The 12,809-nt window shown below is 43.6% G+C and overlaps 1 protein-coding gene across 1 annotated transcript; it reads left to right on the plus strand.

Moving 5' to 3' along the window:
- Positions 1-2,250: 2,250 nt before the first annotated feature.
- Positions 2,251-6,223, plus strand: LOC124671907 (sugar transport protein MST1-like). The gene is made up of 4 exons (XM_047208227.1): positions 2,251-2,386; positions 4,615-4,934; positions 5,035-5,667; positions 5,768-6,223. The coding sequence occupies exons 1-4, from the start codon at positions 2,251-2,253 to the stop codon at positions 6,221-6,223; spliced, it is 1,545 nt and encodes a 514-aa protein (XP_047064183.1).
- The last annotated feature ends 6,586 nt before the right edge of the window (positions 6,224-12,809 follow it).

Below are 12,809 nucleotides of genomic sequence, written 5' to 3' on the forward strand. Positions count from 1 at the left end.
GACATGCTTACTTAGGTTGCAGGAGAATCGTGTTGACGGTTGGTGACTAGGATTGGCTTGAGGAGGGTTGTTGGGATGGAAACAACCCATTGTTCTATACCAACATGAAGTTTGTGACACATTCACAATGATAAGGAAGTTATTCTTCTAGTTTACTTGAGATTATTTGAGCACGTATTTAGACATTAATTAAATGATGTTTATCAGTCCCAATGGGATGCCATCATTCTTGTGGTGAACCTGTATGATGCTTCTGGTTGGATTTCGTGGTCCTAGATAAAATATTAGAGTTTTATTGATTATTACAATGTATTTTAATCTTTCTAGAAGTTAGAGGGAAAATAAGTATTGGTTTATTGGGAATAGCAAACTACATTATAAAGATTTTTTTACTTCTGTTCGTTTAACAAGTTATACTTATTAAAGATTGTGCTAAAGACAATTTGGCTCCAAATTCTTCGGTGCTCCCTTTATTGATATAGTGAATCTGCTAACAGGATGTTCTTTTAATGAATTATTGACAAGATTGTTGCATTGTAATGGACATGCATATGTTTCGGCCTTAGGATGATTCCTACATCCCCTGGCAATTATATATGTGGATTTAGGCCCTTGTAGTGTGTATATTCACCGATGGATAATTATAATGATGCATATTTTGCAAAGGTGCTTCACATGTGAAAGAGTAGTGATCCACGAATAGATTTTTGTAAAATGCATCTGGTGCAATGGATTAAAGAAATGAGAAACAAATGGATGTTGGCTCTCAAAAGATAGAAGTTTTTCTCTTTGTTTAACATACCGTGTGTCCTATATTCGGATCATGCATGGTGTCGTTTGAGTCAAATAAAATATCACGGGGTCCCACTCTTCATGTTGAACTGGCACACCATTGCTGATGGTTACTTCTTTTTGCGAAGTGCACAACTCTTTACATTATGGTTGCTGTAGTAGTAGTAGTTTGTTGGGACATTCCGGAGGATCCAAAGGATCCTTGTTTTGACCACAATATTGCCAGGCCCTCGTGAAACAATCAGTTTTATTTGTGATTTTTATAACTATTCGGTGCATGACGTTAGCATCAACCTATCTACCAAGCCACTCAGAAGGCTATAACATGCTAATGCATCAGCTGACTTGGGTCTTTAGGGTTCAACAGTTGTCCGTGGACTATGTTTCTTCAATCTCCTAGGGGTGCAAACGCTGGAAGAATCTCCTTTAGTTTTACGGCTGTACATTCTTGTCTCTTTGGTGTACAATTTTGAGGAGGAGGACTAGGTTCTCATGGTGGGATTTTCGATAGTGTTGAACCCATTTTAACTTCCCCCCTGTGCTTGGTTAAGCAGCTTGTTTCCTTTTTGCATGTAATGGAAAATGGGCAAATCCTGGTTAAGAAAATGCATGTATCAGGTTTGTGGATTAAAAAGGTAGGAATACTGATCTAAAAATAGGAATGTTTATTGAATTTTTTGTGAGTGTACTCTAAGTCTTGAATCGTCATCAAGTTAAACTTTTCCCCAATGGCGTCAACACTTGTGTTGGTTGGATCCAGGACTATCATTCGAAAAAAGGTAGTTGATAAAGTTCAGTCACATTTTTGGTGTTCTCCAGATATTACTGTGGTTTGTGTTTATTCAGAATGCCTCTTCAAGAGAAATGTTGCCATTATTATTCTTAAGATGGTTGGGGCTTACGTGAGTTGATAAAATCCTTGGAAATGACTAAGTTATAGGAGCCTGATGAAGACACATCACTTTGTGCTTAACTTACCTCTACCAATCTCAGTACGAAGATCGGACAAATCTTAGCATCGACTTAGATGGTTATTTCTTGATCGCATGAGAACTAGCAAAACCTGAAATCTTTTTATTGTGAATTGGGTCTTTTATATTAGAGATAAAGGAATCCAAAGTTGCTGCTTCTTTATTGCCCACTAGCTGTGGCGGCCAGGCTATTCACACGTCCAGCTAAGATTTGCATTATTCGAATGTATTTGAAAGACAACTGTGTATAAAATACTACTACTGCAATAGAGATTGACAACAGTGTGTCCTAGGAAGAGTAGACTTGCTACCGTCACTCGATGCCTCCAAACTTAGAATACAATCCTCTGACTAAACAAACACTTTGAGATATGCCTCCAAACTATATATACACATCCCTGGGGGGCTTGTGTATCGCAGGTTCGCCAGATTGTTTTTGCTTCACAGTTTCATCCCAACATTTGAGCCTAAACAAACGCTTTGAGATATGGCCGGTGGTGGCTTCGTAGCAGCCGACGGCAGTGCGCACGACTACGGCGGCGGCGTGACATTCCCCGTCGTGGTGACCTCCCTCATGGCCGCTTCCTGCGGCCTCATCTACGGCTACGACACTGGCGTCACAGGTCAGTTTGTACTGGTGTATGCTTAATTGATAGGCTTTAGTTCTAAGGCACACTCTGTTTCAAGGTTAAGGCAACTGCTTAAACTGATCTCGGTCGTGCTAAACTAGCTTAAGTACGATCTGTATCTTGTTAGTAGTTCGTTTCGTAGAGTTCTGTAAGGGGGCAAAAGAAGGATTCATAAGAGTCAAACAGAACATTTCTCGGTAGTGCTAGGATGCGATCCTATAGGCTAGGAAGGTTAACTGAATGAATGGACGGTCTATCTGCAAATTGATAATTTTGAATTCTGGTAAATCGTCCAAAGGTACTGATGCATGTGATCCAGGGATTACGCTGACCGATCATAATATATCTACATTAAACTACGGAGTATGTAATGGGCTGAAGATACTTTATGTATGGCCAGAATGGCAGATGCTTCCACAAGACCTAGAGGGAATATATATATGGTACTTCTAGTATTAGTGCTTCCTCCCTTCCAAATTAAGTGTCATAACTTATTTTAAAAATGGGTATACCTATACATGTCTAGATACATTCGTATATAGATTAAATCTGATCAAAGCCGTGACACATAATTTAAAATGGAAGAAACATTAGAATACACACGCACAACCAGACGGCAAATGTATATATGAAGGACCACATTGTTAATGCTCAACTTGTCGTTAGGGAGGAGTTGAGGATGTACAGATAGGTTTAGAAAGGAGGAGTAGGATTGTGATGGGAATAGGCTAACTTGTTTCGGTCACATCGGATCAAATAATGACCGGTTACGGATTCAAATACGGACATACCCGATCATAGATTCGGAATGGAAATGGAGGGGACTCGGGACAGAAACAAAAGCAATCGGATAGATGCGCACATAAGTAGATCAATAAACCGCCCAACCAAATTTTTTTGAATAAAAAAAGTTCAAAAAAACACTAATATATTAAAATTTTGTAACACGGTAGAATAGAATAAATAAATATAGACCACATGAACAAAATAGGTTAAAATGTATACAAATAACGCAAAACAACACAAGAGATAAGGTAGCGTTGACGCAAGCTTCAATAACCCAGAATCATTAAAACTACATATTCGGTATAATGGCTATGTAAGTGAGTTTTTGTTTAGCAGATAAACTTGCCAACTCACTATCTACTAAGTGTGTTATATTATCTTCCATGTTTCGCTTAAAAATCAGATTATTCGGATTAAAACCATATGATGATCGTAAATAATTCTCGGATGCGGATGTATCGTATGCCCATTTTGAAAAAAAAATTGTATCCATGTTCGAAATAAAATATCCTTATTCGTCGGTTTCCTTCAAGTCAAATATGGAGATTTCAAAATGAATTTGAAAACAAATTCGATGAGGAAGTTACGAAATAGAAACATGGGACGATTCCAGAATTTGGAATTGATCCGCTGTATCGTGGATCATCAAAATCGACAATTTTTTTTGAATTCTACATATCCATCCACGTCCCTGTATAATACCTGTGCCACCCAAGCATACACAATCTGTTACTGTTAGCCAGTTTTTTTTAACCAATCCCCTCCATGCGCTCACCGTCATATCCATGCTCTTAGCAATCCACGTTATTTAGAAAAGATAAAAATATAAATGTTACATTGCATTATCTACTATATTATCATCCCGAACAATGAATGAAAAATAATTAAATTTAGTAATAAATTCTGAGGAAAAAGAATTGGGTTTTCACCATGTGTTGCTAAGGGAAAACAAAATGTATAATTGATAAAAGGGCCTTGTGTTATTTCATAAGAGACTACCTCTTAGCTAAGAAAAGACAATATTCTCTTTCTTGAATCTCTCTCCTCTAACTAAATAAAAATCCAACTTGAAAAACTTAAAGGAAGATTGCCCTATATATTATACTCCCCCCGGTTCAGTTTATAAGGCATGCACATAGATTAAGAAAAACTTTTACCATTAATTTAGTCAACAAAATATGAATTATATGTCACAAAAATTATAGCGTTAGAAATTTTCTTGAATATGAATCCAACGGTATAACTTTTGTAGCATATATCTCATATTTTATTGACAAAATATATAATCAAAGTTTTTCTTAAACGACGTGCACGCTTTATAAACTGAACAGGACAATTTTCTTAATGACGGTCACTAAAATCATGCTGCACTGCAGCGCGCGTGGCAAGAACATTTTACGCTTACACATGGAAAATGTACACATTTGGCAAGCCAGGTGGCGTGACGCAAATGGATTCGTTCCTGAGCAAGTTCTTCCCGGAGGTGCAGAGCGGGAGGAAGAGCGCGAGGAGCGACCCGTACTGCAAGTACGACAACCAGTGGCTCACCGCGTTCTCGTCGTCGCTGTTCATCGCCGCCGCGCTGTCGTCTTTGGTGGCCAGCCGGGTTACGAGGAAGATTGGCCGCCAGGCCATCATGCTGGTGGGCGGCGCCATGTTCCTTGCCGGCTCCATCATCAACGCCGCCGCCGTGAACATCGCCATGCTCATCGTTGGCCGGATGCTACTGGGATTTGGTCTTGGGTTCACATTACAGGTATTGCTTGGAGGTCCAGCTATATATTATAGTTGCGGGCTTGAGGGCGTAATGTGGAGTTTCCATGTAGTGTAGTACTGAAAATTCCTTTGTACCGCAGGCAGCTCCGGTGTACCTGTCGGAGACAGCGCCGGCGAGGTGGCGCGGCGCATTCACCTCGGCGTACAATACGTTCGTCGTGATCGGTATACTGTCGGCGACCATCACCAACTACATCACGAACCGCATCCCAGGCTGGGGATGGCGCGTCTCCCTAGGCCTGGCGGCCGTGCCGGGCGTCATCATCGTCCTGGGAGCCTTCTTCATCCCGGACACTCCCAGCAGCCTCGTGCTGCGAGGCCACCCCGACAAGGCTCGCGCGGCGCTGCAGCGTATCCGCGGGCGTCATGCCAGCGTCGACGCGGAGTTCAAGGACATCGTCCGCGCCGTCGACGAGGCGCGCCAGAACGACGTCGGCGCGTACCGGAGGCTGTTCAGCAAGGAGTATCGGCACTATCTGGTGGTTGGGCTGGCCATACCCGTCTTCTACCAGTTCACCGGCATGATCGTCATCTCCGTCTTCTCGCCGGTGCTGTTCCGCACGGTGGGGTTCACCAGCCAGAAGGCCATACTTGGTTCCGTGATCAACAGCATCACCAACTTGGTCGCGACGGTTCTGTCCACCTTCATCATGGACCGCACCGGCCGCAGGTTCTTGTTTATCGTCGGCGGCATTGGCATGATGCTGTGCGAGGTATAGTGTTGATCATGTCACTCTGTCACTAGAGGAGTACGTAGCTGTTAAATGCCTCGACGATCAACCTGACATTTTGCTGACTGCTGAACAAATCAAGGTGGCCATTTCGTGGGTCATGGCGGGCCATCTCGGGAAGCACCAAGGGGTGACCATGCCGCGGAGCTACGCTACCGGCGTGCTTGTCCTGATCTGCATGTGCACCTTCAGCTTCGGCCTGTCCTGGGCACCGCTCCGGTGGGTGGTGCCGAGCGAGATATACCCTGTGGAGATCAGGTCGGCCGGGCAAGCCATGAGCATCTCCGTGGCCCTTTGTCTCGCCTTCGCGGAGCTGCAGGTGTTCATCGCGCTGCTCTGTGCCATGAAGTACGGCGTCTTCTTGTTCTACGCTGCTTGGCTTCTCATAATGACCATTTTCATGGCGGCGTTCCTGCCGGAGACGAAGGGCGTACCACTAGAAGCCATGCAGTCGATATGGACAAGACATTGGTACTGGAAGAGGTTCGTCGGGGATGCCAAGCACGGAAGCCAAAACAACAATGTGAACAGCAATTAATATGTGCAAAATATGTTTGGTGTGATATGGTAAATTTTAAATTTAAGATAACAATAGAGTAAAATACACCCATGGTTACTGTATTTGTCGAGAAAAATTACTTTGGTCATTGTATTCTGGATTGTGGATTTTACGGTCAGTGAATTCATCTTTGCCGATCAATACGGTCATTGCTCCTAGGAGCAGGCGATAAATTCCCCACTTGCATATAACCTTGTACAGATGAAATACTAAACTCCTAGTTGGTATTTCCCCAAATCCATCTTCTTGCAAGCTAACTTGGTATTAGAGCAGACGAATCTTGTGTGATTTCCCTATGATTTTCCTTCGTCGTGTGTTGACTGCGGCGTTGTGTCGCCGGAAATAGCAGGGAGAAATTTTGCCGGCCAGCCGGCCACGGTGCCGCGGGAACATCAGGGAGAGAAGCTGGTGGACGTGGAGCTGCAGGAATGCCAAGGAGAGACCTGGTGGTCCGCGGAGCTGCGACATTGTCAGAGCATCTCCACCGGCGCTTCCAATAGAGCTTTCAATAGCTCTATTGGGATTCTAGTTAGAGAAAGCGTCCGCACCGGCACTCCCAAAAAGCGCCGACACTCCCGAAAGGATCCCTATACTAAGAGCATCTCTACCGGTGCCCCCCAAATAGGCGCCGGCACTACCGTATGGGGGGCGTCGGCACAACATCCTCTATTTGGGGATGTTGTTCCCACACCGGCGCCTCCCATACGGCGGCCGGCTAGCATCTTTTGAGCAGAAATTTGGTGCCGGCGCCCCCAATCGAAGCCCTTAGTATAGGGATCCTTTCTGGAGTGCCGACGCTTTTATGGGGCTCCAAAACATGCCGACGCTTTTTGGGGAGCGCCGGTGCGGGTGCTTTCTCTCACTAGAATCCCAATAAAGCTATTGTGTGCTCTATTGGGAGCGCCGGTGGAGATGCTCTAAGGGCTTCGATTAGGGGCATGGACACCAAATTTCTGCTCAAAAGATGCTAGCCGGCCGCCGTATGGGGGGCGCCGGTGTGGGAACAACATCCCCAAATAGAGGATGATGTGCCGGAGCCTATTTGGGGGGCACCGGTGGAGATGCTCTAATCTTGGGCTGGCAAGCTGTGAGCACTAGCTTTGTCTAGATTCAGAGGTAGAAGAACAGAGTTATAAAGGAGAAGAACAAAGTTAGTACTTGCTCAAGTCATTTTTTGCTTTGTCTGACGGTTGATGCTAGTAGAGACAAGATGGGTGAATCCAGTGTTCAGAAACTTTGTGGGAGCATGCAAAAAGTACTTGATGAGTTCATGGAAACACAATTGAAGTCTAGTAGTACTTGTGACAGCTCAAAAATCATCTTGGAACAAAACCCTGTCAAGCTGTCTGGACCAGGGGACTATTTTAGTTGGGCTTGTCATGCTTCCCTGATCTTAGGATCACATGGTCTCCATAAGTTCTTAAAGGAAGATGGAGAGGAGTCGGATGATGGGGATGCAAAATATGAACAATGGGAGCAGAATCAACATTGAGTTATGGTTTGTTTGTTGGGATCCATCAGTACGAGAACAAGTTGAAAACCTGCATACTGCAGCTGAAATTTGGAAGGAAATTGAAAAACAATTCTCAGGAAAATCTAACAAGATGCAAGTGTGTAGAATACTTCATGAGATGAGGATGCAGGGGAGCTAAAGAAGCTATATAGGGACCTTGAGTTCTTCCGCCCATTTAAGCCACATGCTGATCCAAGAGATTTATCACTTCTTCGTGAGTGGTTTGAGCCCTTACTTGTGCAGATTTTTCTTGATGGTCTAAACTCAGAATTCGTCCTTCTGCGTGAAATGATATTTGCAGCCCTTGAGTGGCCAACCTTGGACGAGACTATTTCTAGCATTCTTGAGGAAGAAACTCGTCTAACCATCAATCACCCACAACAAGAGCTACTGATTCTTTATGCATCTTTGTATCTTCGTACAATGCCTCCAGCAGTTGCACTCTCCAAGTTTGGCAGCCAAAAGAAAGGTAAAGGAGTATGTGAACATTATAAGAGGCTAGGCCATATAAAGGACAATTGCTACAAGCTGCATTGAAAGATCGAGATGTCGCCTAGAGGGGGGTGAATAGGCAATTACAAACTCTTGCGGATTTGTCTTGTAAGAATGCGGAATTAAACTAATGTTTAGTTTACAAGCATAAACCCTAAATATGCTAAGCTCAACTAAGTGTAACAATGGCAACTAGAGCTAAGCAAGATAGGCACAAGATATATGTAGCACAAGTGATAGCAAGATATATGTACTTCAAGCACGATGGCTATCACAAGGAAAGAGAGCTCGGGTATAGAAATAACCGAGGCACGCGGAGACGAGGATGTATTCCCGTGTTCCCTTGCTTTGCAACAAGGTACGTCACGTTTGGAGGAGTGGAGGTCCCACGAAGGATTCCCCGCGCCACGAAGGCTCACCCTATTCTCCGAACCACACCCACGAAGGATAATGGCCCTTTCCTTATGGTTAGCTTTTCCTCCGCTCCGGAGATGGCAAGCTCCACAACCACTTCACAAGCTCCACGAAGGAGAAGCCCGGGCCTCTTCACAATCTTCTTGAAGAGATCACCGGAGCACCAACCGCCAAGCCAACTAGGAGGTTTCCCTCCAAGAGTAACAAGCTCACGGTCTCTCACTCGAACTAATCGTGGTGGAGAGCTCAACACTATGCAATGATGCAAAGCAAGAACACTAGAGGTGTTCAAATCCTTCACTCTCAAATCCCACCCGAACAACAAATGCTAGGATGAGATTGGAGAGGAAGAACAATGGGGAAAGTCAACAAAAGACTCCAAGATCTAGATCCCAAGAGTTCCCCTCACTTAGAGGAGAAATGGATTGGTGGAAGTGTAGATCTAGATCTCCTCTCTTAGATCCCTCAAGAATGAGCAAGAATCATGGGAGGGAAGGGAGAGGAAGCAAGCTCAAGAGGTTCAACAATGGTGGTCAAAAACGTGCTCAAGAACCCTAGAAAACTGTTGGGGAAGAAGCCCCTTTTATAGCCAAACAAAATATGACCGTTTGGGGCAGATCTGGGAGTTTTTCGTGCAGCCTGGCGGAAAGCCCGGTCAGACCGGGCTAGGGACCGGGCCGCCTGGCGGAAAACCCGGTCGACCGGGCCAGGGACCGGGCGCCCCTGAAAGCCCCCTGGAAACCGTCCGGATGGCACCGGTGTGGGAGCCGGTATGTGCCGGACGAGCCGGTCAGACAACCGGCGCCACCGGACCAAACATGAAAACATGGTTTACAAAAACCATGATAACTTTTGCGTCCGGACTCCGATTTCGATGATCTTGGGCTTGTTGGAATCAGGACAACAAGCCCTACAACTTTATGCGTAGAAACATCATTGTACACCCACGGAATAAAAACCATAAGATGAATGTTTGACCTATCTATAAAAGAGACACCGGTAAAACCTCCAAGCTTGAAAACGCAATAGAAGATGCATATGGATTCCGTTTTCGATGAACTTGGGCTTGTTGTAAAGCTAGCAACAAGCTCAAGAACCTCACACAGAGAAACACCAAGAAGCAATAGATTTATGGAATGCAAAGCATGCAAAGGGTTGAGCTCCCTAAGACGATGTGATCAAGTTACCCAACCGAAAGCCCCTCTTGATAGTGCGGCTATGTATCCTATAACCCGGTCTCCCAACAACCACCTTGAGACCGGTAAAAGGAAAAACTAGCAAGGCCATACCTTTGCCTTGCGCATCCCGCTTGATCTCGATGATAGATCTTCAAGCTCAACTCAAGCCGGAATGCCTCACTTGATCATTGTTGCTTCGTGAAAACTCACAAATGCTCCCCCATACACCATGATGGGAAAACTCCATTGATGCACATCTTCATATGTCCATTATCACCAAAATGGACAGCAAGCTTCAAGCACATGATCCTCTTGAGATGCTCAGTCTTGAACTTGCCCAACTCAACCTTGATGACGATCACCACTTGACGTCATCCTCTCATGGGCTATATGAGATCTCACTTTTGATGCATGCCCATGGAAAGATACCTAACCCACATAGACAACACAAGGGAACATATATGATGGGTTAGTTCATAAAGCATAATTGACACGGCTTACCCTACCACATGACTTCTCGTGGCACATTCTTCATGCTTCATGTGTTGACCAAACTTGAATCTATTCTTCACTCTTTGTATTGGTCAACCTTGTATCTTCTCATGCTCTATCATACTATCTTGAGGCGTATATAGAATTCTTCATTTGCTTGCATGCTCTAAATCTTAGTCAACCATAGCTCAACTTATGAGACTATCATGACACCGACTTAGAGCCATAACTTGAATTCTTCACTTGGAATCAAGCACTTAAGATCTTGATCATTCATTGCTTATCACATAAGCTAGAGCATGGCTAATACCGAGTTCCACATAAGAACTCCATCTTCATTTCTTCTTCTTGATCATATCATATATATATCTTTAAATCGATGATCTTGATGCCAATACACAAGGTATATCTTTATCTTCATGGCATCCATACTTGCATCCATACTTGAATCCAACACATGGACTACAAGTAGTACCTATGGAATATTCCTTCATATAAACTCAATGAAAACATTAGTCCATAGGGGTTGTCATTAATTACCAAAACCACACATAGGGGCAATATACCCTTACATGCATGGTTTCCCTAATTCGAAGTCATTTTGCGATCATTGAAAGAAGTCGGCCATACAAGAGATGAATTTTATAAGTTGTATGGTTATCCAAATGGGTGGCATCAAGGGAAGTTCAATTCCATAACACTCGAGTAAGTCAGCAAAATCGGCACATCAGCAAAACAGTGCACGTCTCACTACATCCATAGGTGAGTTATCAGGCTCAGCGGCACAAGCTCTTGAAGAGTTCAAGTCAAAGCTCATTCTCTCCGACAAAGTTGCAGCTACAGAAGGTCCTTCTAGCTTTGTCTCTAGTTGCTATGTTGGTGCATATAAAGGTATGAACAACCAATCAAACCCCAATAGTACTTATCCCATTCATTGGATCATTGACACGGAGCTACCAATCACATGCCTGGTTCTCCAAAAGAATTCAAGACATATTTACCTTGCTCTGGAAAAGATGAAGTCCGTATAGAAGATGGATCCTTGAGTCCAATTATGGGCTCTGGATCCATTGATTGCACTCCTTCCTTGACTTTGGAGTCTGTTCTCCATGTTCCTAACTTTCCTGTCAATCTCAATCTCCTTTCCATCAGCTCCATTTCCAAATCTCTTAATTGTGGAGCTTGGTTTGAACCTACTTTTTGTGTATTCCAGGACCTGAAGACGGGGAGGCTTCTTGGGAATGCGACAGAGCGTGATGGGATGTACTACTTGGACAATGAAGCTGGCGCTCTTGCTCTTGTTGTTAGTCCTCCTCAAAAGATGAGTTATTGATGTATCACCGTAGAATAGGGCATATATCTTTCAAGGTTATGTCTCGTTTATTTCCCTCTATTTTTGCATCGTGTTCTCAAGAGGAGCTCATGTGTGATGCATGCAAACTTGCTAAGCACACAAGAACTACCTATCCGAGTAGCAGAAAAAATTGTATGCTTTTAAGGTTGTTCATTCTGATGCTTGGGGACCTAGTGATACCCAACAATCTCTGGCCACCAATGGTTTATGACCTTTATCGACTGCTTTAGTCATTGTACTTGGCTTTACTTGCTAGAGCAAAACAGTGATGTTTTATCAACCTTTCAGGATTTCTATGTGTTGATTAGCACGCAATATGATGCAAATATGGAAGTGCTTCGCAATGATAATGGCACCGAATATGTTAACAATTATTTTGACTATTTTCTATCTTCTAAAGGCATTATACACCAAACTACATGTGTATAAATAATCCTTCCCAAAATGGTGTTGCCGAGCGAAAAAAATAGACATTTACTTGAGGGTACTCGCTCTCTCATGTTTACAATGAATGTGCCTTAGTTCCTATGGGGGGAGGCAATCAAAACGATAACTTAATTACTTGATTAATCGTATGCCTCTTCGTATTTTACAATATAAAACCCCTCTTGAGAGTTTAACTGGGTCTAATCCTTACATTGTGCCACCCAATTTTTTTAGTTGTGTTTGTTTTGTTCATGATTATAGAAATTCTGTTGGAAAACTTGACCCACGAGCTGTTCGTTGTGTCTTTGTTGGCTACTTGCCACACCAAAAAGGTCACCGTTGTTGGTGTCCCTCTGAGCATTGGTTTTTTTGTAAGTATGGATGTTACATTTAGAGAAAATGAACCTTTTATGGTTCTGCCAATGATTCTAGCAGCATTATCTCCTCGCCCAATTCCAGTTGGATTGGCGAAGAGGGGGAGCAAGATATGTGCAACAGAGAAAGTGTCGTTCTTAATGAACCAAATCCAAGTACGTTTTCCATTGTACCAAGTGCACCTCAAGTCCAGGATAGTACAAGTGGACAGGGGGACGAAATTTTCCATGATTCTTGTCATGATAGTTTGTGTAATGATTCAGACTTGCAGGAGGCACAAGCATCCGATGGTTCACCATCCAATTAGCCAAGCATTGTGCA

Source organism: Lolium rigidum, chromosome 7, assembly GCF_022539505.1.
Source record: "Lolium rigidum isolate FL_2022 chromosome 7, APGP_CSIRO_Lrig_0.1, whole genome shotgun sequence".
NCBI classification, from domain to species: Eukaryota; Viridiplantae; Streptophyta; class Magnoliopsida; order Poales; family Poaceae; genus Lolium; species Lolium rigidum.

Bases quoted from the DNA above. Each gene is read 5' to 3' on its own strand.
- LOC124671907 (XM_047208227.1), top strand. From the start codon at position 2,251: ATGGCCGGTGGTGGCTTCGTAGCAGCCGACGGCAGTGCGCACGACTAC. The intron at 2,387-4,614 runs GTCAGTTTGTAC...TTGGCAAGCCAG, and splicing joins CTACGACACTGGCGTCACAG to GTGGCGTGACGCAAATGGAT. The intron at 5,668-5,767 runs GTATAGTGTTGA...GAACAAATCAAG, and splicing joins TTGGCATGATGCTGTGCGAG to GTGGCCATTTCGTGGGTCAT.